Here is a 22289-nt window from a genome sequence, read left to right as displayed (position 1 = left end):
CTCAAGTTGAAAATGAGTCTGTAAACCGATTAAGGGTGAAGACTTGGTTAGCGAGGGAAGAGGTGTATTCGCTCCACAAACCAGCCAGGAGACGTTTTAAGAAGAGGGCCACAGTTGATGGCGCGCAGCTAGATTATCAGTGGCAGTCGGACATAATCAGTCTTCAAGATCTAGCAAAACATAACAATGGCGTAATGTATATATTAACAGTCATAGACGTATTGTCCAAGTATGCCTATGCAGAGGCATTAAACAATAAAAGTGGTACCAATGTCACTGCTGCCTCTGAAGACATCTTCGCGAGACGTTGAGTACCTCAAAAACTACAAACAGACGCTGGTAAGGAATTTTTAAACAAACCTTTTCAGAAATTATTAAAGCAGCACAGCGTTTTAACAGAACTTTAAAATCAAAGATGTGGCGATATTTCACAGCCAACAATACCTACAGATACGTGGATGTTCTAGAGGCCTGTATAGATGTCTGTAATGGCAATTACTATAGGACCATCAAAATGTCTCCTGTGGAGGTAACGGCGGATAATTCGTTAATGGTATGGAGAACTGTGTACGGGAGTCGTCTTGAGGTCAAGAAACCTGCTTTTAAAGAAGGGGATCATGTCCGGGTTTCAAAGTTGAAAACCGTCTTCACCAAGGGCTACCAACAGACCTTTAGCGATGAGATATTTATAGTGGAAAGTGTGGAGCTTAAAGAAGGGGTATATATTTTCAAGTTGAAGGACTACGATGGGGAAAGGGTAATGGGTGTCTTTTACAATTACAAAAGGTGCCCTACAATCCAAACAGGGTGTACGGGTTGAAAAAGTTCTGAGAAGGAAAGACACTGAGCTATGAGACAGGTGCTGGTCAAATGGCGTGGTGGTCTGAGAAATTTAACAGTTGGGTTTTGGCCAGCTCACTGCATGGTGTGTGAGGTCGTGCTGTAAGCGCTAAGATGGATACCTCACCTTTTTATATTACGCTACCGTCCAACGCCTCGTAGAACAAGCTCCCAACAATCAGATTTCTAATTATACGGTGAAACTGGCTAAACCGGTGGACCTGAAAGGATCCTGGGAGGTGGCCCGAACAGAGATACAGTACCCTAGAACATGGACTACATTTACAAAGCACAAGGCTAGATTTCATATAAAGCACTCCCAGGACTTCTTGAGCTTCCCCGTGAGTTTCCCACACAGGTATTACACCACTGTAGCGGCGGTGGTCGACGCCATCAACAGAGCCATAGCCCACGTTGAAGAGTATGCGAATATATATCTGGTGGACGTTAGAAGGAAAGTGATTCTTAAAACCCCTGAGCTCGATACCAGGTTTACCTGTACCGGTAAATTACAAAGGGTTTTAGGGACCGTACAACATGTGAAAAGACAGGTGGATCCAGACCCTATGTGCCCCGATATTAACAGCAGATTTTATACACTCTCTGTGTATTGCGACATCGTAGAACCTCGGATAGTTATTCGCCATTGTTGAGATGGGTCCCGGTGAATGGCGAAAATAACACAATGGTTAATATACAACATCACAAACCCGACTACATGGCAATTTCCCAAAAACATTTTGACACTATAACCATCATGATCTATGACGATCAGTCAGAGCCAATGGCGTTTAAATACGGGAAAGTTACTGTAAGCTTCAATTAAGGTCAAGCCGCGACAGTGACTATTAGGCAATTGCAATGCAGATTCTCTGTCTTCCGAGTGTGAGAACCTGTAGTAGCTGCTCGCCATGTCTAGACGCGGAAAGCAAGGAGGCAAGGCCCGCGTTAAGGCCAAGACATGCTCTTCCAGAGCTGGACTGCAGTTCTCTGTGGGCCGTGTGAATAGGCTGCTTCGAAAGGGAACTTACGTGGACCGGGTCGGTGCCCCCATCTCTCAGGCTGCAGTCCTGGAGTACCTGGCTGCAGAGATCCTCGAGCTGGCTAGCAACGCAGCCCGGGACAACAAGAAGACCCCCATCATACTCAGGCATCTCCAGCTCCCCATCCGCAACAATGAGGAGCTCAGCAAGCTGCTGGGAAGAGTTACCATCAATGCTACTGAGAAAAGATCTCTGGCGAAGTGCCCCCTTACAGGGGTGCCCGTAGGACATTGCAGCGCCGTCTGACGAGGAGCTTGTCTGATGATGAAGTATGACATCCAATTGGGTGTGTGAGGTCACTTGCTTCTAGCATAAGGGTTGCCCTGTATTCTTCTTTTCCTTTCTGGAACAGTGTATTTTGTATTTGTAGTTTGTTTAGAAGAGCCATGCCATTCTTGAGAAGAGGATACGAAATTGCAAAACCTCACGTTAAAAAGGCTGCTACGAACATAGCCCATGACGTCGTGGGCTCTGTAACATCAGCTGTCGCCGAGCGCATGAACAAACAGCCCCAGGAAGGAGCTGGGTTGTTGTACAAGGCGCGTGGGGGTGTTAAAAGGAAGCAAAGGGCGTTGAGGCGTAGGGGCCCCCCAATGCCCTATAAAAAACAGAGGACTTCTTCAAAAGGCCCACACAAAGGAAGAGTCATAAGATGGAGGAGATCTTCCATGAAGAAAAAGAGACCATGCTCAAGTGCGAATATTTTTTAAATCCGCTATCATGGCCTTCGTACACTGCGCCTCGGTGAATGCGCCAAATCTGAGCTAGATTTGTTTCCTCTTAAACCCACACAGACCAGCATCGAGAACAGTTTTTTCATGGAAGTATCTCCTCTAGCGGCTCTGACGGCTCTGGTGCCAATAGAGTTTTATGTGTCAGGGTCCATGGATATGTATATGGATCTCAACAGCACTCTGCTACACCTCGTCTGCAAAATACCCAAAGCGAACAGCACCAACATCGAGGCTGATGCTAAAGTGGTGCAGATCACCTACCCAACGCAACCATGTTTAATCAGGTGGATATTAACCTGGGCGATCGACTCGTCACGCAGAGTGATAACATGTACACGTACAGGGCCTACATAGAGAGTATTCTAAATGACAGTTGTAAAGCCATGGACACATAGCTTTCAGCGGGACTCTTCTACAAAGATACTGAAGCGCAATTTGAGGACACGGCGTTGGACAGGGTTAACAATGGTTTTTAAACAAGAGCCAGCTTCACCGCCAGCAGTAGGCAGTTTGACCTCCTGAGGAGCATACATTCAGACCTTTTCTTCCAAGATAAGCTCCTAGTCAACGGTATAGATCTTAAGATCAAACTCAACTGAAACAAGGACGCGTTCTGTCTCATCAGCGGTGATGCGGAGCAGTATAAACTGGTTATGCTGTCCGCAAGCCCGTTTGTAAAGAGAGAGAAAGTGTCAACGAGTGTTAGACTGGCCCACGCTAAAGTTATACAACTATCGAACGCCAAGTATGCCATTGAAAGAGTGGCTTTGAAGATATTCAGCATCCCAGCCGGTACTAGATTAATGCAGCAGCAGAATCTATTTCTGGGGCAACTACCGAAACTCATCATCATAGGGTTTGTGGACAATACAGCTTTTAGCGGGCTCTATACCTCTAACCCTTTCAACTTTAAACACTACGACATCAACTACGTGCTTTGGTCCACGAGGGAGCTGTTATCCACACTAAACTGTTCACTCCAACTTTTGGAACATCCAGTTTGTAAGGGAATAGCTTGGTCTGGTCTCGATAACAGGGAAACATCTGTGGGACTCAGGAGACGTTGTTTCAAGAGAGGGGTATGGTGACCACTACAACTTGATCAAAAATGGAAATCTAGAAGCTGAAATACGCTTTACACAGGCGCTGGCTACCAACATGAATATGATTGTATTCTCGGTATTCAACAGTGTTATCCAGGTCAATCACGCCCGACAACTTCTGTTTGACTATCATTAAAATATTTTAAAATGGACACTGTGAAGATACGTGACTTCTTAAGCCAGCATAAATACGCTAAGAAATACTTTTTAGATGTATTTCCTAGTGATGGGCTACCTGAAAAGATAGACCCAGAAAGACCCTCCATCCTACTCTTTAACACAGACCTGCATTACAACGGTGGTACAAATTGGGCAGCCATGTTTCTGGAAGTAGACAAGGTTTTAGTGTTTGACAGTTTAGCATAGTTCCCCGAGTATAACATTTATACAAAACCAATATTCAAATATGTAAAAAAAGCATTGAGTGTTGTTGAGTATAACAAGCAGCGTGTACAGGATTCTCTAGACATCTCATATGGGGAACATTGTATATATTTCATTAGTAAAATGTCTGAGGGTATGACGTTTAGAAATTTTTTTAATCTGTATTTAGCTGATCTAGTAAACAACGTTGGTATTGTTATGAAACATGTGAATGAAAACACTAGGCCTATGTTGAGCGTTGTTGAAACAGAATACAGTGTTTGTCAAAAGTGTAAGGCCTTGTAAAGCCTCTATTTGTACTGATGGATGTCCACAATAAAAAAACATTTTAAACACAAATTCAGACTATGCATTTTTATTCACCCACCACACATTTTTTAAAACCATTTAAAAAAAGATGACTGATGACTGATGAAAAGTTAAAAGTGTTCATTACAAACAGTTTTCACCACAAACATGTACACGGGTAAAGAAATAAATGAAGTATAAATCTTTCGCGATGTGAAGCTTTTTAACAAAACTGTACAACTGTTTAAATTTCATGGTTACATTACAGCGGTAACCATGTATTCATTTTAAACAGTCTCTTTTTAGGCTTAATATGTAGAGCGTCGATGCTCCTAGGCGGTGTTAGCTGAGGGAAGAAAGGCGGCGTTGGCTTGGTGGGACTTATGGTAAATACACCAGGGTTCGGATCTTTCAAACTTTCAAGCCTTTGCTGGTGGTCGGTGTTACCAATGATTGTGGAGGGGATATTGAGTTCCGTGGCGGCGCATAGGAACTGCTCCCATCCTCTAGAAGCATTTTGTGTCGATAGGGATTTACTATACGTGAGACCTCTGACCAGATTGTACATGTGTGATCCAGCAACCGGTTGCGTGGTGGGGATATACAGACTCAATTTGTTTCTTTCAGAAACTAATTGTTGGTAATACTGTAAAAAATGTTAAAGGGCTCCTGAGTATCATGTGGTTTTAAATTGGTTCGGTTCAATATGGCTTTGATCTCAGCATCGAGACGCTGCATCTCGTTTCTGCGTGTGTCCCAGATGTCGGCAGTAGAAGGACCCAACTGCTCCAGCTGGTGGCGTGGCACAAGGTAAATTTTTTGGGAGTGTTAATAAGGGTATAGCTATACCCAGCAGCGCCCCTATCACACCTCCAGACTGTTTGGCCAGTTTCCTTTTAGAAAGGAGCGACGCCCTTTTATTGCTGAGCTTCTTAATAATGTGGAGCTTCTTCTTCAACACACGGAACTGGCTCATTGATATTGGAACATTACCTTTTAGGCTGTTTAGGGCTATTTCTGAAATGGTCGCCACTAAATCGTCCAAAGCAGCGCATAGGATAGCCTTTCTTTTCAGGGGCTGGCTGTGACCCACATTTTTAGGAGGTCTAAGTTTCACTGTAGCCTTGCAGACATTGTGGTGACCTTATATTACAAGGTTTTGAGTGTAAATCTTATAAAAGTCTTCTTACGGGGTCTTTTTATAGGCTTTGGGGACTGTTTTAGGCGTGTAAGCGACTGGGAAGTCAGGAGGGAAAATACTGGTGCATAGTTTGTAGTCTTCTGGAGTATTGGGTTTTAAATCTAACAGTAAGTAGCCATGGGGTTTTGCAGTGGCATCGTTAAATACTTCCATGAAAAACTGTGTGTTTCCGGGGTACATCTGTTTAGCTATAATTGATATCTGAATCTTGTCGCAGGTTTTTTAAAATGAGACCAAGTATGAGGTGTTGAGAGTTATAGAACAACTGCTTTTACTCTTGTAAATCAAGTTCTGCACGATGTAACATATGTTCAGATTACAAAGATGTGAATATTGAGTAAAAGCTCTGTTGATTTCGGGGTGGTCCCCATCTTCACGCATGAGATAGTCCACAACGGCCATGTTTACAAGGTGTTTAGGTAACAAGTCGTCATTGTTGGGATTATTGGGGATGCCTTCTATAAATCTGATTTGTGGGAACTTTAGGTAGAGTTCTGTGTAAAGATCTTGTCAGCAAGAATAAAGCCATACAATGTTGTTAGGGGTCTGAGATAAAACACTGGGAGCTTTTTCTAACAGTTTCTTTATAAAATAACTTTTACCGCTATTTGAGGGACCTGCTAAAATGCAGGAGAATGAGTGGTGCAGCCTGGTGTCCATAGTGGTTGGGGTTCGCCACTCTAATGTCTTTTAATAACTATATGGCAGTGTTTTGTAGTCCTCTGTGAGGAACCATTTATCAAACACTACGCGTAGTGTTTTAAACAGCGGCTGTGTTGTAATTTCCCACCTTTGTTTGGCCCTGACTATGCTAGGATGGTTTACTACTGTTTTCGTGATCGTTCAATGCATAGTTCTCGTGCACCAGACCCTTCAGACTGTCAAAATTTACTTAAGCCCTATTGCTAAAGTTTAAAGTGATACCTTTGACTTTCATGCTAACCCTGTTGTTAGAGGTTTTGTAACTTTAGGTCTTGGGTCCGGAGGAAGTGTATTTGAGTATGTACTTATCCTTTTCAAGCTTGCTGGTCAAATCCCATAGATAATCACCCAGTGGAGAATCTTCATCAGTATCTTTACTCACAAAAATAACAGAGTTGGTGTCATGGTACAAACAACGATCCTGAAGCTTAACTAACAGCCTGTAAAGCTCTAGACGAGCGTGAGTGGTTGTGAAGTACGCTATGAAGATGTTTATATTGTTACACATTGTGGGGTACTCTATGGCGTATTTCCAGCATAGAACGTCCGTCTCATCGTCTATAAATTCACAACTGGATATGTCGTAAGATGGGGCAAATAGATACTTAAAAAGCTTGTCTGGATCTGTGATGATGGATGCGTTTGACAAATTGGTATGCTGTGCGAATATTCCCCACAGCAAATTAAGAAAGAGTTTAGCTAACTAACGTCTGGGGGGGTTAACCTTAATGAACTCAGGTCTCAGCATAATACCTTCGTGAGCATGGTAATCAGCGATGTACTTTTGCTTCGAGGGTTCATCGACGCACCAGTTGGGATACCCCGATGCCTCCTGTTTGTCTCTGAGAAACAAGTTGATGTACTCAGAAAAGAGTTGAGTTGTGGTGTATGGAAAATGCTAAATCTCCAGTATTTTACTGAGGCGGTACCCTTTCTCAAGGGCCGTTTGTACCTCGATGGTACACCATGTCCCCTGCAGCAGCCTTTGCTCATCACTATGTCTACACGCGCTAGTCTGTTTACTTTCAGCGCATGTTTAACAGAGGGGGAACATTAGTTTGCCGTTGACTCTGTACAGAAGTACCGAGAAGTGAAGCTTATGCAGAGGGTGAATTTGACACTTAACGAGCCCAAGCTACTCTTCGAGGGGCTTATAGTTCTTATATATGATCCTTGGATGCCCCACTGGGTACAACTTCACTTTGTTCACAAATGGATACAGACTGGTGAAGTCGTAGTAGTGCATTTTCTCACCCTCACCAGCGACCTGGTACAGTTGTATGGCGTTTGTACACCTGCCAAATAAGGCGTTGCGGGGTTCCAAAGGTGCTGGTAACTGCTGACTCTTAATAAAAGTGCCCATTTCAGCATCTTTTGTTAGCTCGTCTAACCATTCATGTTCCCAAAGGGTTCTAAAAGCAAAGCCACTGCTTTCAATAAACTGTGCCTTCGCCAGAGTACAACTATGCAGATGTTCAAATGTGGTGCCCTGCAGTCTATTAAACTTGTGTGGTTTGTAACAAGGCAGACACATGTGGTAAAAATAACCGTTGAACTCAAAGGCAGTTGGTACCCTGTTAATTACACATACCCGTCTAGTTAGTAGAGGCCCAAGCGGTTTTCGTCACCCTACAACATGTGTTGAATAGAGATTTTCTCTTTCTCCGAGACGCATATGAGCAATTGAATAGACGGGGTGGAGTAACATTTCTGTTTACTGTTATAGAGGTCTGGTGGTACTAGAGCTATGGTTTCAGGTTTTAAAAACATGTGCTGATGAATAGACTTGCACATTGAAGCCAGAGTAATGTTCCTAAATGGGTCTAGTTATTCCGTGATTTTTTTTCTCTTGCAGGATTTGGTTTTAATAATCCTGACCTGTTTTCTCATCTCCACCACAATGTCTCTGAAAAGGTTGCACGCTTTTCAGAAGATCATGACATCAGCCTGACAGTAAGCTTTCAACTCTGTTTGAAAATGAAACCAATTTTCACGGTTTTCATCATACCACTGTAGAAAGCTCTGTTTTTCAGGCGGCATCATCTATTCTATGCCATAACTGTCGGGTGGAGGCATAGGACTGCTGTAATTCTGATTAGCCCATGTGTTAAAAAATGAGGGAAATAACCTTTGCTGCCTTCAAAATCAAAGGCTTTTGGCAACTTGCTCAATTTCATTCGCAAAAAATTCAAGGTGTCTATGAATCAAATTTCAAAAGGCACAACCTTTAAAGTATCAATTTTGAACCCTGGGTGATGAGCTCCACTGCCAGCTTTTCACGAATCAGGTCCAGGAGAATAAAGATTGAGTTGTACGCTTTCGAGTTGTGAGCTAGCATTGTATACTCAATGTATTTCGATTGCATGAACATGTTGAGGTAATCGTTCATTCAAGACGAGCCTTCAAACTCCCAGTTTTCATCGTCTGTTAGATAATGGGCGTAAATGTAGATGGGCTGGTGCACACCCGTCTCCTGCATACACTCTATATCGAATATGATATAGTCTTCTGTTTTTTGGGGGGGAATCCTTCGAGCATGTAACACTTGTGTGCTATCCCAGCTATAAAATATGCTTTACACCTTGGACATTGCATACCTTTACAATCGTGGTTGTCAGCCTTATAACACCAGCAACCCCACAGTCTGATTTACGGACACACTGTGGGAGGCTTATGTGTATGTTCAAGCAGGCTTGTGACAGACAAAACATCTTACACTTCGAGCAGTTCACCTTCTGAGCGTCATGGGCGACCCACCCATCCCGCTGACACATTTTACAGTGCATTTCCCACTGGTGTCTGGTCCAGTTGTTGTATATGTGGTCGCAATGCTCGCACACGTATTTTGCACCTAGATAACCCTCCAGGTTCAAGATACCGTAAAAGTGTTTTTCATAATGTAGCACATAAACGGTCTTGTTTTTGACATGCTCATTGGTAGTGAAGTACTTCCAAGAACCGCTGTGGTACAGAAATTTTACCGTAACAGCAAAATGGTTCTCAAAAAGGCCCAGGTCCCCAAAACCAACCATTCTGTCGGGCGGTAGTTGAAGTGCCTCATGGGATGCAGCAGCCATAGACATAATAACGTTGTCTGGGGTGGCCCGGTCCACCAACAATCCTGCGATGCTTGCTGGCAAACACATATTGGTAGCTCCGGTGTTAGGCCGAGCAACCATCGATATTTTTTGCCGATGATTTTACCGTACATGATGCTCTTTAAGGTTCTGGAAACACTGCCCTCACGACCCCTAACAATGAGGCTTATGTTTCTAAAGGTCCTGTACGCCAGTAATTAAGCCTTGCTCTGTAAAAGCTTAGACAGGTTTTCTAGAAATATCACAGCGTCAAACACATCTCAAGACGACCGTCTGGTGAACAGAGGACTATTGAGACCCTGCCCCTGAAAACACATCTGAAAGAAATTGTTAGGCCCCACATCATGTAACAATCGTTCTGTGACCGTTTCCATGGCCTGGTGTATAGCTATAACACCATGATCGGAGGCGTTTAGACGGTCTAGGTTAACAAACCTAAACTCCTCATAGTGCTCTGTAACATTAAACCTCTCTACAGTGCGACTATACCTTCTTACACTTTCCAAAAACACCTGTTCTGAATCCTCAGCTTGAGAACCGCCGGAGTTTGGAGGGCTCCCCGGGGTAACATCCGACAGTAGATGACTATGGTTCGTTGTTGGTGTATTTTTATGCCTCATTGTAACGCTTAGTCTGGCTTTATTTAATTTTCTTATTAAAAGCTTATGGTTTCTAGTGCTGCTAGCCCACTTCGGTTTCTTTCAAACCCAGCTGTTTTTTAGCAACCGACCACAGCCTATTTAAACAATAGTTGGGGTATTTACAAGAAATTACCCTGACAATTCACCTAATAAGGGAGGGGATCCTTCAGAATGTGTTGGGTTGAGCCTGCTCTGGTCTTCTTTTTATATTTAGACCTAAGGACACCAGTGTTAATAAATGTGTCTCTTGCATTCCCTAGGTCGGCCTGCATGCATAGTCAAGCGGGTATATTACTTATGTCTACAACTACTGAATCGCAAGATTGGACTACCTTGTTTCTACACTGTGCCAACCTCTGTATTAAAGCCCTCATGGTAGCTCTGGAGGATGCAGTATTGCAGCCGTTCTTACCCAGTTTTAAAGTCTTTAAGCGTAGTCTGAATTTTAGCTGTCTAACAGATTGGTATATTTCTTTTATATATGTGTCCAGGACTATGGTACGGTCAGAAGCGGTGTGTTCTGGGTCATTACTTGAGACATTAGCAGGATGATTGACATTTCCCTGAGCCAACCCAGCTACAGTACCCCGGTTAACATTATTACCCCCTTTCTGAATGGATGGACTGGAACAGGTCAAAAAAGCAGGGCTCCAATGTGAACACGCTGGGTTTCGGGAGGCCTGATCATCATTCCAAAACTCCGATTTTGTGAACCGCTACATCCTGTACTGCTGAATGCATCCACCGCAGGGTTGCAATCAACAGGGTCGCAATCACCATCACCCGCCCACAACACTTCCTACGCATCCAAGGCCTTGAGTTATTATGACCAATATTTAACTTCCCCATGTCTGATGTCACCAGTTACACCCCCTGGAGCGTACGACCCCACCAGCCCAACACCAAGTGCCTGAGCGCAATGTTCTTCACCCTCCTCTTCCCGTAACTATGGCGCTCTTACACACCTGGATATGCCACGCTTCTCCAGAAGTGTGGGAGGCTGTTGCGCTCCGCTTCCCAGGTCGTCGTCCTCAATTCCCCGGTCGGGGACGAACCACTCTCCGGTCTCTCCGGTCCTCCGGCCTGGGATTCTCTCTGCGGTGTCCTCTTGGTCTCTCGCTCCTCCGTCTTGCTCCTCTTCTTCCTTGATCGCCTTCTCTCCCGACTCCTCCTCTCCCGGTATTCCCGACGCCTGCCCTCTTGTCCTTTCTCCTTCCCGCGATGTCCTGGCTTCTCCTCTCCTACTGGTGGAGGTTCCGTGTGGTTCCGGCCCACCACCGGCAGCGGCAGCACAAGTTGGTAAAGTGTGCGGGTGGGCTCCGGCCAGCCCGTCACAGTATTGTTATATGCGCTATACCACGGGGATGAAAGAGGTTTGAGACACACTAAGGACTGAATTCATCTGGATCTACAGTTTCTAAAAACTCACCTAAGGTATTCCGTTGTGAGGGACCTTTCTTAATAGATGGAGTGTCCTTAGACGCTGGGGACTTCCTTTTGCGGACCGTCTTTTTAACGTTCCATACCACATTCTGGGTTGTTACCCTGGGAGTCGCTTATACCGCAGGGGGGCCTAGAGAGAAAAAAACATTAAAATGTTACATTTACAATCTGATACACAGACTATACAAGTTCTCTTAGGGTTCCTTTGATGCTGCGTTTAAGGGGGCTTTTAGGTTTTCACAGCGTTTACACAACGACTCCTTTTATTTACCTGCAAAAGCTAGATCCTGAGACACTGTGCTTGGACCATCTTGAGCCTGGAGGATTTGGTGCAGAGCAGCAACCTCAAGCTGTAGTTCTGAGTCATAACCTGTAAAATCACACAAACACATAGAAAACCATTAATGGTAAAATTAAAAAATAACAATTATGATATCTTTGTTTAGAACGGCTGATGACCCGTAATTCAATTTGTTGCATTGCCTCCATTTTCTCTGGGGACAACGCAGGCTCTTGGGGATCCTATGTACAAAAGAGACAAAATTCACTTTAAGCATAACTCATTTAATGTTAAGCAAGCATTAAGCATAAGCATAAACCATTCATAAAATCTCACAAAAGGTAGTAAAAAAAAAAAAAAGTCTCTCAAGGTTTGTTAAATCCTAATGTTCTGAAGGTATAATACACAGAGCCGTTTGTTCACCTTTTCTCAAAAACTATACACTGTTTAATAAGAAAAGTCCACAGGGCGGCGCTCTTGCACAACATAAACTCTAGGATTCTCTCTATAAGGCATTATTTATATAATTCTAAGTGCTCCACAACTTTATTTTACTCACATTACAATGCCGCCTATGGTCTTTAAACTAATTATAAAAAATATATAACACAACACAATGTACAATGGACTGGAAGCAGGAACCTAGGATCCACGCTGTGTCTTCGCCTTATCTCTACAATGCTCTGAACCATGTGTGAGGGGGAGCTCAATCTAAACTCCAGCCTCCACGGTGGAGCAGATAGGCTGATCCAGCTCCAACACCCCAGACACAGGCCCTCATTACGACCCTGGTAATACCGCCAACAGGTCGGCGGAAAAAAAAATGGAATTATGACCATGGCGGTTACCTCCATGGTCATCCGCCACTTCTCTACTCCGACCGCTAGGTTGGTGACGACCGCTGGGCTGGGGACTTCGGTCTCCAGCCCGGCGGCCGTCACCAGACCGCCGGCGGTATCAGGACTCTGGTTTGGAACCACCACGAAATCCATGGCGGTAGGCACTATCAGTGCCAGGGAATTCCTTTCCTGGCACTGATGGGGTCTCCCCCATCCCCCTCCCCACCCCTGAGTCCTACCCCCACACCCCTGACCCACCTACCACCCCCCAAAGGTGGCAGGACCCCCCTCCCCACCCCCACCCTCAACATCAACATCCACCTCCCCTCCCCACCCCCACCTCCAACATCAACATTCACACCCCCTACACGCACACATACACTACAACATATACCTGCACACATACAGACAGACATGCAAACAGACCGACCCACACACATTTTCCAGACACACAACACACCCCCGCATGCATACACGCACTCACACACCCCCTCTACATACTCACACGCACACCCCCATGCACGCACACAGCACACAACACCACCCACCCCGTCCCCTAACTAACGATCACCTTTCCTTGTCCGGTGATCCTCCGGGAGGGGACGGGATCCATGGGGGCTGCTCCGCCGCCAGCTCCCCGTCACCAGAACACCGCCACACCGAATCCTGGGTTGGGATTCAGTGGGCAGTGTTCTGAACACTGAGTGGTGGAGGTGGAGCAGCCTCCACTTCCCTGCCGACCGCCAGCATGGCTGCTGGTGGCTCGCCATCCGAAAAAGGATGGAGGGCTGCCAGCAGTCATGATTCCCGGTGCAGAAAAATGCCTGCACTGGCGGTCTTCAGCACAGCAGTACGTCGGCAGTCTTGGAAAAAAACTGCAGAGGTTGAAATGAAGGCAACAGTCTTTTTTTAAAAAATGGCAGTCTGTGGAGGCAGTATGTGAGGGCCCTGTGGCTTTCTCTGTACCATCCTAGGACAACAGGTCCTTGACCTAAAGTGAGTGGCTGGGGTTTTGGGTGCCTGAGCCTACTGTTCAATGCCCCCACCACTGATAAGTTGTATGGTTGGGGGTTACAGGGCAGAGGCCACATGGCACACGTGGAAACACGCACACACACACCCACCCACACTCACACACAGTGTGCCCTGTGCCCTGTAGCCCCCAATAATTGTTAGTTTTTTTAAAAATTAATTATTTAATTTAATTTGTTTTCTTTTCTTTTAATACAAACAAAATGCTGTCCGATAGGCCCCTGGGAGCCCCAAGCATCGTGCTCAGGCCCCAAGGGTCCCAAACGTATTTCATACTAGCAGGGCCTGAGATCCCAAGTGCGTGAGGCTCGGGCCCTCAGGCCTGTATCTCGCACTATCTGCAGGTTCCCCTGTGCGACATGGTTGCAGGAGGCCTCACACCGAGTGCTAGAACCCTTCTAACCCCCAAGGGGGTCTAGAGGGGGCCTAACACACGGTGCAAGGCCTCCTGCCATCAGCGCGGCCTCTGAGAGCAGGCCGTTTCAAGTTTTAATAGAGGCATCTGAGCAAGGTGCGGTTCGGAGACCTCTAGTTAATAATAGAAACTGATCAGATCACAGAGGCTGCGCTGCCTCTAAGAGCAGGCTGTTTCTGTTACTAACTAGAGGCTCCCAAGCACAGTGCTACTCGGAGATGTTGGTTATCAACAGAACTGATCTGATCTCCGCTCTTCCTCTATGATCGGATCACTTCTGCTAATAACGAAGGTCTCCGAGCCGCACCTTGCTCGGAGACCCTCGTTACTAACTTAATATCATTGCTCTCAGAGCCCAATTGGGCTCTGAGAGCAGAGATGTTAAGTTATTAACGATGGTCCCCGAGTGCGGTGCGGCTCGGAGACCTTCGTTACTAACTCAACATCTCTGCTCTCAGAACCTAGGTGGGCTGTTAAATTAATAACTGGGGTCTCCGAGCCTCACTACACTCAGGGACCCCAGTTATTAATTTAATATCTTTGCTCTAAGAGACCCTATGGGCTCTGAGAGCGGATATCTTAATAACGGGGCCCCCCAGCGTTATGCGGCTATGGGGTTCCAGGGTTTAATTTAGAAATAAAAATGCACCAATGCCCAAAGCCGTCCTCCTAAACATCCGGTTGCGGCAATTAAAGGTGCGACCACTGAATACTGAGGCCAAGTAATCCTAACGCCATCTCGGACCTCTTCAATCCACTTAAAGCTGTTCCCAGCCCCTCCAGCTCACTCTTGCAGCTTTCTGCTGTCTACCATTGTAATGCTTTTTCGTTTTTCTCTTCCACGGTCTTTCCTATATGTGTCTTTTGCTAGCAGTACATGTTTGAGTCATAAGAATAAGTACAAAATGTTATAAAAAAAAATAGGTGCAAATGCTTAGCACCTGAACCAGCAAGTACAAATTAGGCATGGTATCCACCCCGCAAAAATAAATGCAGACCCACCAAAATACGTGCAAATGCTCAGCACCAGAACTGGCAAGTACAAATTAAGCAATGCCTCTACCCTCCAAAATAAGTGCAGAACCACCAAAATACGTGCAAATGCTCAGCACCAGAACTGGCAAGTACAAATTAAGCCATACCTCCACCCTCCAAAATAAGTGCAAATGCTCAGCACCAGAACCGACAAGTGCAAATTTAAGCATGGCCTCCACCCTCCAGAATAAGTGCAGACCCTCAAAAAATAGGTGGAAATGCTTAGCAACTGAACCAATGAGCACAAATTAAGCATTGTACCCCCACATCACGCCACAGGCCTCCTCCAACATACATTAATATCACTTTAAAAAGTGTTAGCAAAGGTAGGCTTTACCTAGCAACTCAACTATCCACATATAAATCTGTTCTTTGCAATCTGCATCTTAACCCTCTGCGCTGCTTAACAAATCATCAACACACCCTCTAAACAAAACTCAGGCTTGAACGTTAATTACAGGCTGTATCTTAACATTATAAATGCATCCTAAAGACAATTTATAGCATGTAGTTTTAAATTGTTAACATCAGAAGTTACTTCTAAACACAGAGATCCCTGAGACCTACACCACCCTGTCCACATCACCAAAACCCTAAAATAGACACTGCTGATAACCTTTTTAAAACATACATTGTTTGATTAACCTATTTTATAAAAAACAACTGAGTAATAAAATTGTGTTGGCCTAAACTACATAGTTAAGTATTACAATATTAAAAACATTTTAATCAAAATGTATATTGGTCTTTAAATTTGTTTTTACGTCTTTTAAACATTCTGTACATATTAAACAACAGTTTTCAACACTGCATAACTGTATGTCTCAAAATAACCTGTAAAAAAACATGTGCATTTTACCCTGCTATGTACAGTTAAAAAGGTTGGGGCTAACATCTATGTTAAACTACAATAGAACATATATAAGCATCACATGTTTACAGACCTTTACGTAGAAGAGGTTTAGCATCACCAGTCTGTGCAGTGCCCTTCAAATTTTTCTCATTGAGGTGCTCTGGAAGCCCAGGCTCCCTGTATACGGCCAGTATGTAGTTCAGAAAAAGAGCCCTGTGAGTGTCGGGGGGTTTTTATATGGCCCACACTGTGTTGATTAAGCATAGGTTTTTGTTGTTGGGGCTGGGATTAGAAATAGACATCTGTTTTAGGGGGGGACATTGCTTGTCTTCTGTCTATTTCAGAACTTTAATTGCCTGGTCACTGTAGACTATGCCATATGCTGAGCAGCTTTGAACCATGGCTTGGGAACACTTAGGGCTACATCTGTTTTAGAATTGCAGTGTCTATCTACTGTTTATTTCAAATATTTTTTTAATTGCATGGTCACAGTAGACTCTGACATATGCTGAGCACCTTTGGACCATGGCCTGGGAACACTTAGGGCTACATCTGTTTTAGGCTGCAGTGTCTGTCTCCTGTTTATTTCAAAACCTTTTTATTTGCGTGGTCATTTTAGACTATGCCATATACTGAGCACCTTTGAACGAGGGCCTGGAAACACTTAGGGCTAAATCTATTTTAGGCCTGCTTTTCTAAATTAATTGGCTGGCTCTAACACATTCAATATTTTCCCACCCCTCTTTTTGGATTAGCCAGCAGTGAGGTTGTTTGGCCTGTACTCCCAATGCTCCACCCTGAGAGGCAGCCCCCAAGCAGCCACTTGGTCCTCAATGTCTGACATGTCCAGACCTGTCCTCTTAGGCTCTGAAACAGGTTGCACATCAACAAAGGCCTTCATTTTACACAGCCCATAGACCAATACACAAGGGGCTAGGACCCTGGTCATAGCTAACACATGATACCATGAGGTCACAAAACATGTGACACAACTACACCTACGTCAGCATGGGGCGGGGGCACCCACGTCACTGCCTACGTCATTGTCTACATCACCACAGGGAGTGGTACCTGTCAAAAGCATGATGGAAGGTATCTCATCCTACTACTGATGCTTGTCTCGGGAAAACCTGGACAGAGCACTGCTGGGAAACAGACTTCTGAGGAAACAATGTATTTTCTTAAGAGAGACACTTAAGCTTCTCATGCTGCTAGAAAGTGTCTTCTGTGGAAGGGTCGAGCTCACAAGTGATTTATAATATGCTAGTTCATTCCTGTTCCCAACATGGCTGTTAATCTCAGACCTTCCAAGTAAAGAAAGCAGTAATGAGAGGTAACAAGAAAATGAAAATTACATGGCACATTTTCTGATAGTATTGCCTCACTTTTTTCATTTTTACACATTAACACTGTATGTGCACAGGTACTAGTTTAACACTCAAGCAAAGCCATAAGCCACAGAAAGGTGACCAGACAACCTTTGCAAAGGACCTTCCACTATGTGGTAACATGCATTGCTATGCATTTAATAACTTTTGATTCCTTAGGTAAAAAACATTTTTTTGGTAAAATCTGAAGATTATGCAGCAGATGAATTATGTGGCAAATGCAGGAGATCCATAATTATGCTGAAAAACACTGCACCTGCACTATCACATAATTCCAGGGGACCTGATAATACTGTATGTAAATGCATTTATATCACGCTTATTACCCATGACAAGTGGTAGGAAGCACTATTTAAATGCAAAAAAGGGGAGATCTTTTTCTTTCTGTTTTTTTAAATAGTATTGCAATGATTAAGTGTCCATTATGCTGTCCAGAATTTTTTACTAACAGCATCGTGCATTGTCTAGGGGAGTGCTTGTAGTATTGCTTCTCAAAATTCCAAATATTGGTAAAAAACTAAGAACGTCCATAGTGATAATGGCAAATAGGGGTTCCGTGCAATTAGTTTGTTTCGATGTTTGATGGTATGTGGCACCCACACTTAAAAGCTGTGGCAGGGATTTTTAAAAGGTAGTCTTGCAGGCAGGCTCTAAATAAAATATACCTTGCTGCCTGTCATGCCACACATTTACTATAACAGTCTGTAAACAGGCAGTGGCAGGGAGCAGTCCATCACTGTGCTCCTCTGACTCTTGTTCGCTATGCAACTTAGTTTGGGTAGGGTGGGACGCATGCACCACAGTAGGGACATATGTAAGGTGCATTATCTCACTGCGCTTTGTCAAGGGCTGCTGGGTGCTGACCTCTCACAGTCTACCTCACAAAACGTGTGTGTCTCTTGCCCTGGGTGAATATTTAGTAGACTGGCAGAGCGGATCAGCATGGCACTGTGCATGTACAGCACCAGGCAATGCACCCACCAAAGGTTTCTGCCACAGCAGCATGGTGTACCCCAGGCCCTTCTGTCCTTGTGTGGTTTATCTTTTGGGCCTTCTTACAATCTCTCTGAGTAGCAGTTGGTGGTTGGAAAACATGGAGAAAAAGGGTACCCAGTACCAACTTAAGGAAGTAGGCACATTTCAAAGGCTCGTTTGAAATGCATCTTGGCTGCGCAAACCTCTGTATGTTGTTATCCCTCAACCCTGATCCACTATTGTAATCCTCTGGTGCCCACCCTATCTTCTACTACCCTATGCCAACTTCAAACTGGCAACTGCAGCCCTGTGTATTAGTGCACCTTCTGCTGAGACAGGCCACATTCCTCTTTTGAATGACTGCCTTATGAGGGGATTTTAAAGCTCAAGCTTTATGCCAGAGACAAAAGTTCACACTTTGCATAGGTGAGAGACCAACAAAGGTTGAATGACACCTGTATAAATACAGTAAAGGAGCCCCATTCCCCGCCCCAGCATCAAAGCAACAAAGTAGCTTGAGACTACCAGGCTTGTTTTGAGAATTAAACACTCCTAGGCTGTATTTATTTTCCAAAAGACACAGAAGTATTGGTATTTACAAACCTCAAAATATTTATATCATGTTCATTAAACATCCACACCAATACAATGCTCGATATACATTTTTCTTTTCAACATTTTTCAAATTCATGGTTATGTACCGGGCTGGCCCATCAAGCACCATCCCTATGAAAATATGATATGACCTCAACAGATTTCTACTAGGGACCATACCTAGTACTTAGTAAGTTGAACTCAGCCACTCCCTCATTCCAGGGAAGTCCCCTTCTGCCAACCAATAGGTTAGGCCATAAACAATACCAGGACAGCCCAAAATTGGACCCTCCTGGCACCCTTTGGAAGCTGGACCTGGGTAAGTGAGCTATATCCTAGTCCCCTGGTGCTAGTAGTATCTTACAAATCACCCCCAGGTCCTGTTAAAGAAGCACCCGTGGACAGCTAAATATATCTGCTGTAACACTGAAATCCCAGCATCCTGCAGACTGCTGCCTCACTATTCCAATGTCAGGGCATAAGTTTTAAAAAAGAAGTGGGGGGACTGACCAAGTTAGGCAAAGTCAAAGAGCCATCACAGCGCGTGGCATTACAACCCATTACCTGACAGGAAGAGACATCATAAGAAGTGACATCAAATCTTAATACTTCACACATATGTTTAGCAGGTCTACCATGAGTACATATAAGTGCATTAGGAAATATAGCAAATGAGACTTTGTGCTGGGGTTGTGCTAAAAAAGTGCTGCAACCCTGACCAGTTATGGACCTCAACCTATGCATTCATTTTTTTTAAACTCACAAAGAAATTGGCGACGAAGAGAAATGTGACAGTAAATCTGTTCTGCTTAATCAGTTGCAAAGTCTGCATTTTAAAATATCCTATGTGATTAAGGCACCTGCTGCAGAGATCTTTGTGTTAGAGGTGGTTGAGCCACTGAAGGCTCTAGCCAGGCTTGAGCCTGAAGCTTATATCTGCCTCAGCTCGAAGTCCTTTTGGAACTTCAAGCCCATAAAGATCTCAGCTTCCATGTGGCTTCTGCTTCCCACCATCACTCCACCCAGGATGTGGCTTTGCAGCAAGAGCGACCCACTTTGGAGTTCAGAAGTCAGGTTTGAGTCTTGGCATTGCTCTATATCCATGAGTCTAGGCAAATCACTTAATCTCACCCTCCTCTTTTTCTGAATGTTGTTTACATCAACTAAGAAATAAGATGTGGTGTAGTGACTAAGGGCCTGATTTAGAGTTTGGCAGATGGGTTACTCCATCATAAATGTGACAGATAACCCATCTGCCGTATTTCGATATCCATAGAACACAATAAAATCATAATGCGATGGACGGGATATCTGTCATGTTTGTGACGGACTAACCCCTTCCGCCAAACTCTAAATCAGGCCCTTAATTTTTTATCATGATGTAATTGTGTGTATCTGGATAATTCAAAGGGTTAAACCCTCACTTGATGTATGTAGTCTCACTCTTTAAAATGTACAACACTCCGGTACTCCACAGCTAGGTCTGTGCTATATAAATGTAAACCCATACACATTTTACACTGCTCAGTTATCCTGCTTATTCCACTCTGAAAATGACCTTTCTTTTTGAGCTCTAAGTGAACCCCTCATTTTATGACATTCTGATAGAAGTCCCATATAAATGTGTTTATCTAAGAACACATTTCATACCTTTATTATGGTTCCTAAAAGTCTACTTAATATCTGTGGGGGCACTTTCTTGTGTTTATTAGGAGATACGCCATACTCATCTCCTTGTTCTATGGAAAGTTTTACTTTTGTGTCTTAACCGTTGCTTTTAGTTTGAAAAGACACCTTTCATTAAGGCTTCAGTGCTTTATTTTCTATGTGTTAGATATTCACTCAGGCACAAGACTCTCTATGTACCAAACATCTTGCTGACATCTAATGCTCACAGGTCTGGTGGTACTCTCAAAGCTTCAGCATTGCTTAGTGACTGAATGTTAATTATTGGCAAAGCCAATAGAATTAGTATTAATGTGCTGAAGAGTGAAAATGCAGACATGCACAAATGCTGTTTGCATTAGATAGCACATTAAAGTCAAGCATATTGGCAATACTGGCTCTGAGGACACACCTGCCCACAAAGCATGAAGTGGTAGCCACAACACTGTGGCTTCAAGTACTAGTCCCCGTAAAGTTTGGGTCTAGTTGCGCTTCTGGTGCATGCCGTCTTATAAAAACTTCCTGTAGAGTTTTATAGTGACTAAACAACAACAGGGCAATAGCAATGAAACTTCCACCAAATGTCAGCTAAGCTGCTTTTTACAGAAAGAAAAAATGGGTGCATTTTTTCTGGGACCTTGTTTGCGCTCACTTAATGTTGGAACAGCACAATTTTTGCTGCACTCCTCCACTTTACAGAAGTAACTTGTCAATGTAACCAATATCATATATACTGTGTGCCTTAGCCTTATTAATGAAAAGTGAAGCATCAAACTACATTATTAAAACAGCATTAACTGTAGAAATTAGGGATTTCATTTATATATATGAGTTCTAATGTTTAGCTCTAATGTGAAAATTGTAGTTCTCATTCATACTTACATTTGTATTTTGAAGTATTGCATTTATCAAAAGAAGCCATGCTCATATGTTCATGATTTATTGGTCAATTATAACTGAGTGTTTAAAGGTAGACATTTATTGTAGCTTATTAAGTTAGCATAAGCAGGCCTACATTTAATGTGTGAAGTGTATTCTCTTTATTTTGCATGTTTTCCTTTGCAGGTGCATATTCTTGATTTATTAGCTAGTGAAAGGAGCATTGCATATTAGAGATAGAAAGGCAGAGCAAGAAAACTTTGGTACGGACAGGATGATTTGGTGTGCCTCCTATTCATTGTCTATCTGAGAAGAAGAAACACTAGACTGACCTGTTTGTTAGTGTTCCATGCAATGGGAGAATCACTCCATGTTAAATTGGCGCTCTGTGAGAATGAGAAATAATGAGGTTTCTGATGAAGTGTTTAGAAGATACAGATAATCTTGGAACTTTCCACATTCATTTAGTGTTCATACTGTTAGAGTAATGTAGAATTATTTCAGACTCCAAGGGCTGCTGACCTCTTAGACTCCTTGTCCTCACTGTGCATAGCTTTAAGCTAACACTGGATTCTGTATTTCTGAAGAGTTCTACTGAAGTTCTAACAATGCAGACACCTACCTTATTTGGTCCTAAAACCCTTAAATCTAGTCCAATCCAGCTTAAAACCTAGCTAAACGTCCCTACTTTTCTTCTTGCTTAATAGAAGGAAACTAAATCCTTTTATAGAATGACAATACTTATTTATTTTTGCATGGCTGTGACTGTGATCCTCATATTTCTTATACAGAAGAGATTTAACTTGTTTTGATGCTACAGTTTGCCGATTTTGATCTGTGCCATTATAATCTACTTT

General features: G+C 43.7%; 1 protein-coding gene across 1 annotated transcript; it reads left to right on the top strand.

Annotated features, from left to right (window-relative positions):
* The first annotated feature begins 1751 nt into the window (after nt 1–1751).
* On the top strand, nt 1752–2129 carry LOC138297124 (histone H2A type 1-E-like). Its single transcript, XM_069236623.1, has one exon. It carries the CDS (start codon nt 1752–1754, stop codon nt 2127–2129), a length of 378 nt encoding a protein of 125 aa, XP_069092724.1.
* The last annotated feature ends 20160 nt before the right edge of the window (nt 2130–22289 follow it).

This window comes from Pleurodeles waltl, chromosome 5, assembly GCF_031143425.1.
Source record: "Pleurodeles waltl isolate 20211129_DDA chromosome 5, aPleWal1.hap1.20221129, whole genome shotgun sequence".
NCBI classification, from domain to species: domain Eukaryota; kingdom Metazoa; phylum Chordata; class Amphibia; order Caudata; family Salamandridae; genus Pleurodeles; species Pleurodeles waltl.
Note: the sequence above shows the minus strand (reverse complement) of the source record. Positions and strands in the feature narration are given on the sequence as shown.

What these genes read in the sequence shown, in the direction of transcription:
- LOC138297124 (XM_069236623.1), top strand. Translation starts at nt 1,752, where the DNA reads ATGTCTAGACGCGGAAAGCAAGGAGGCAAGGCCCGCGTTAAGGCCAAG.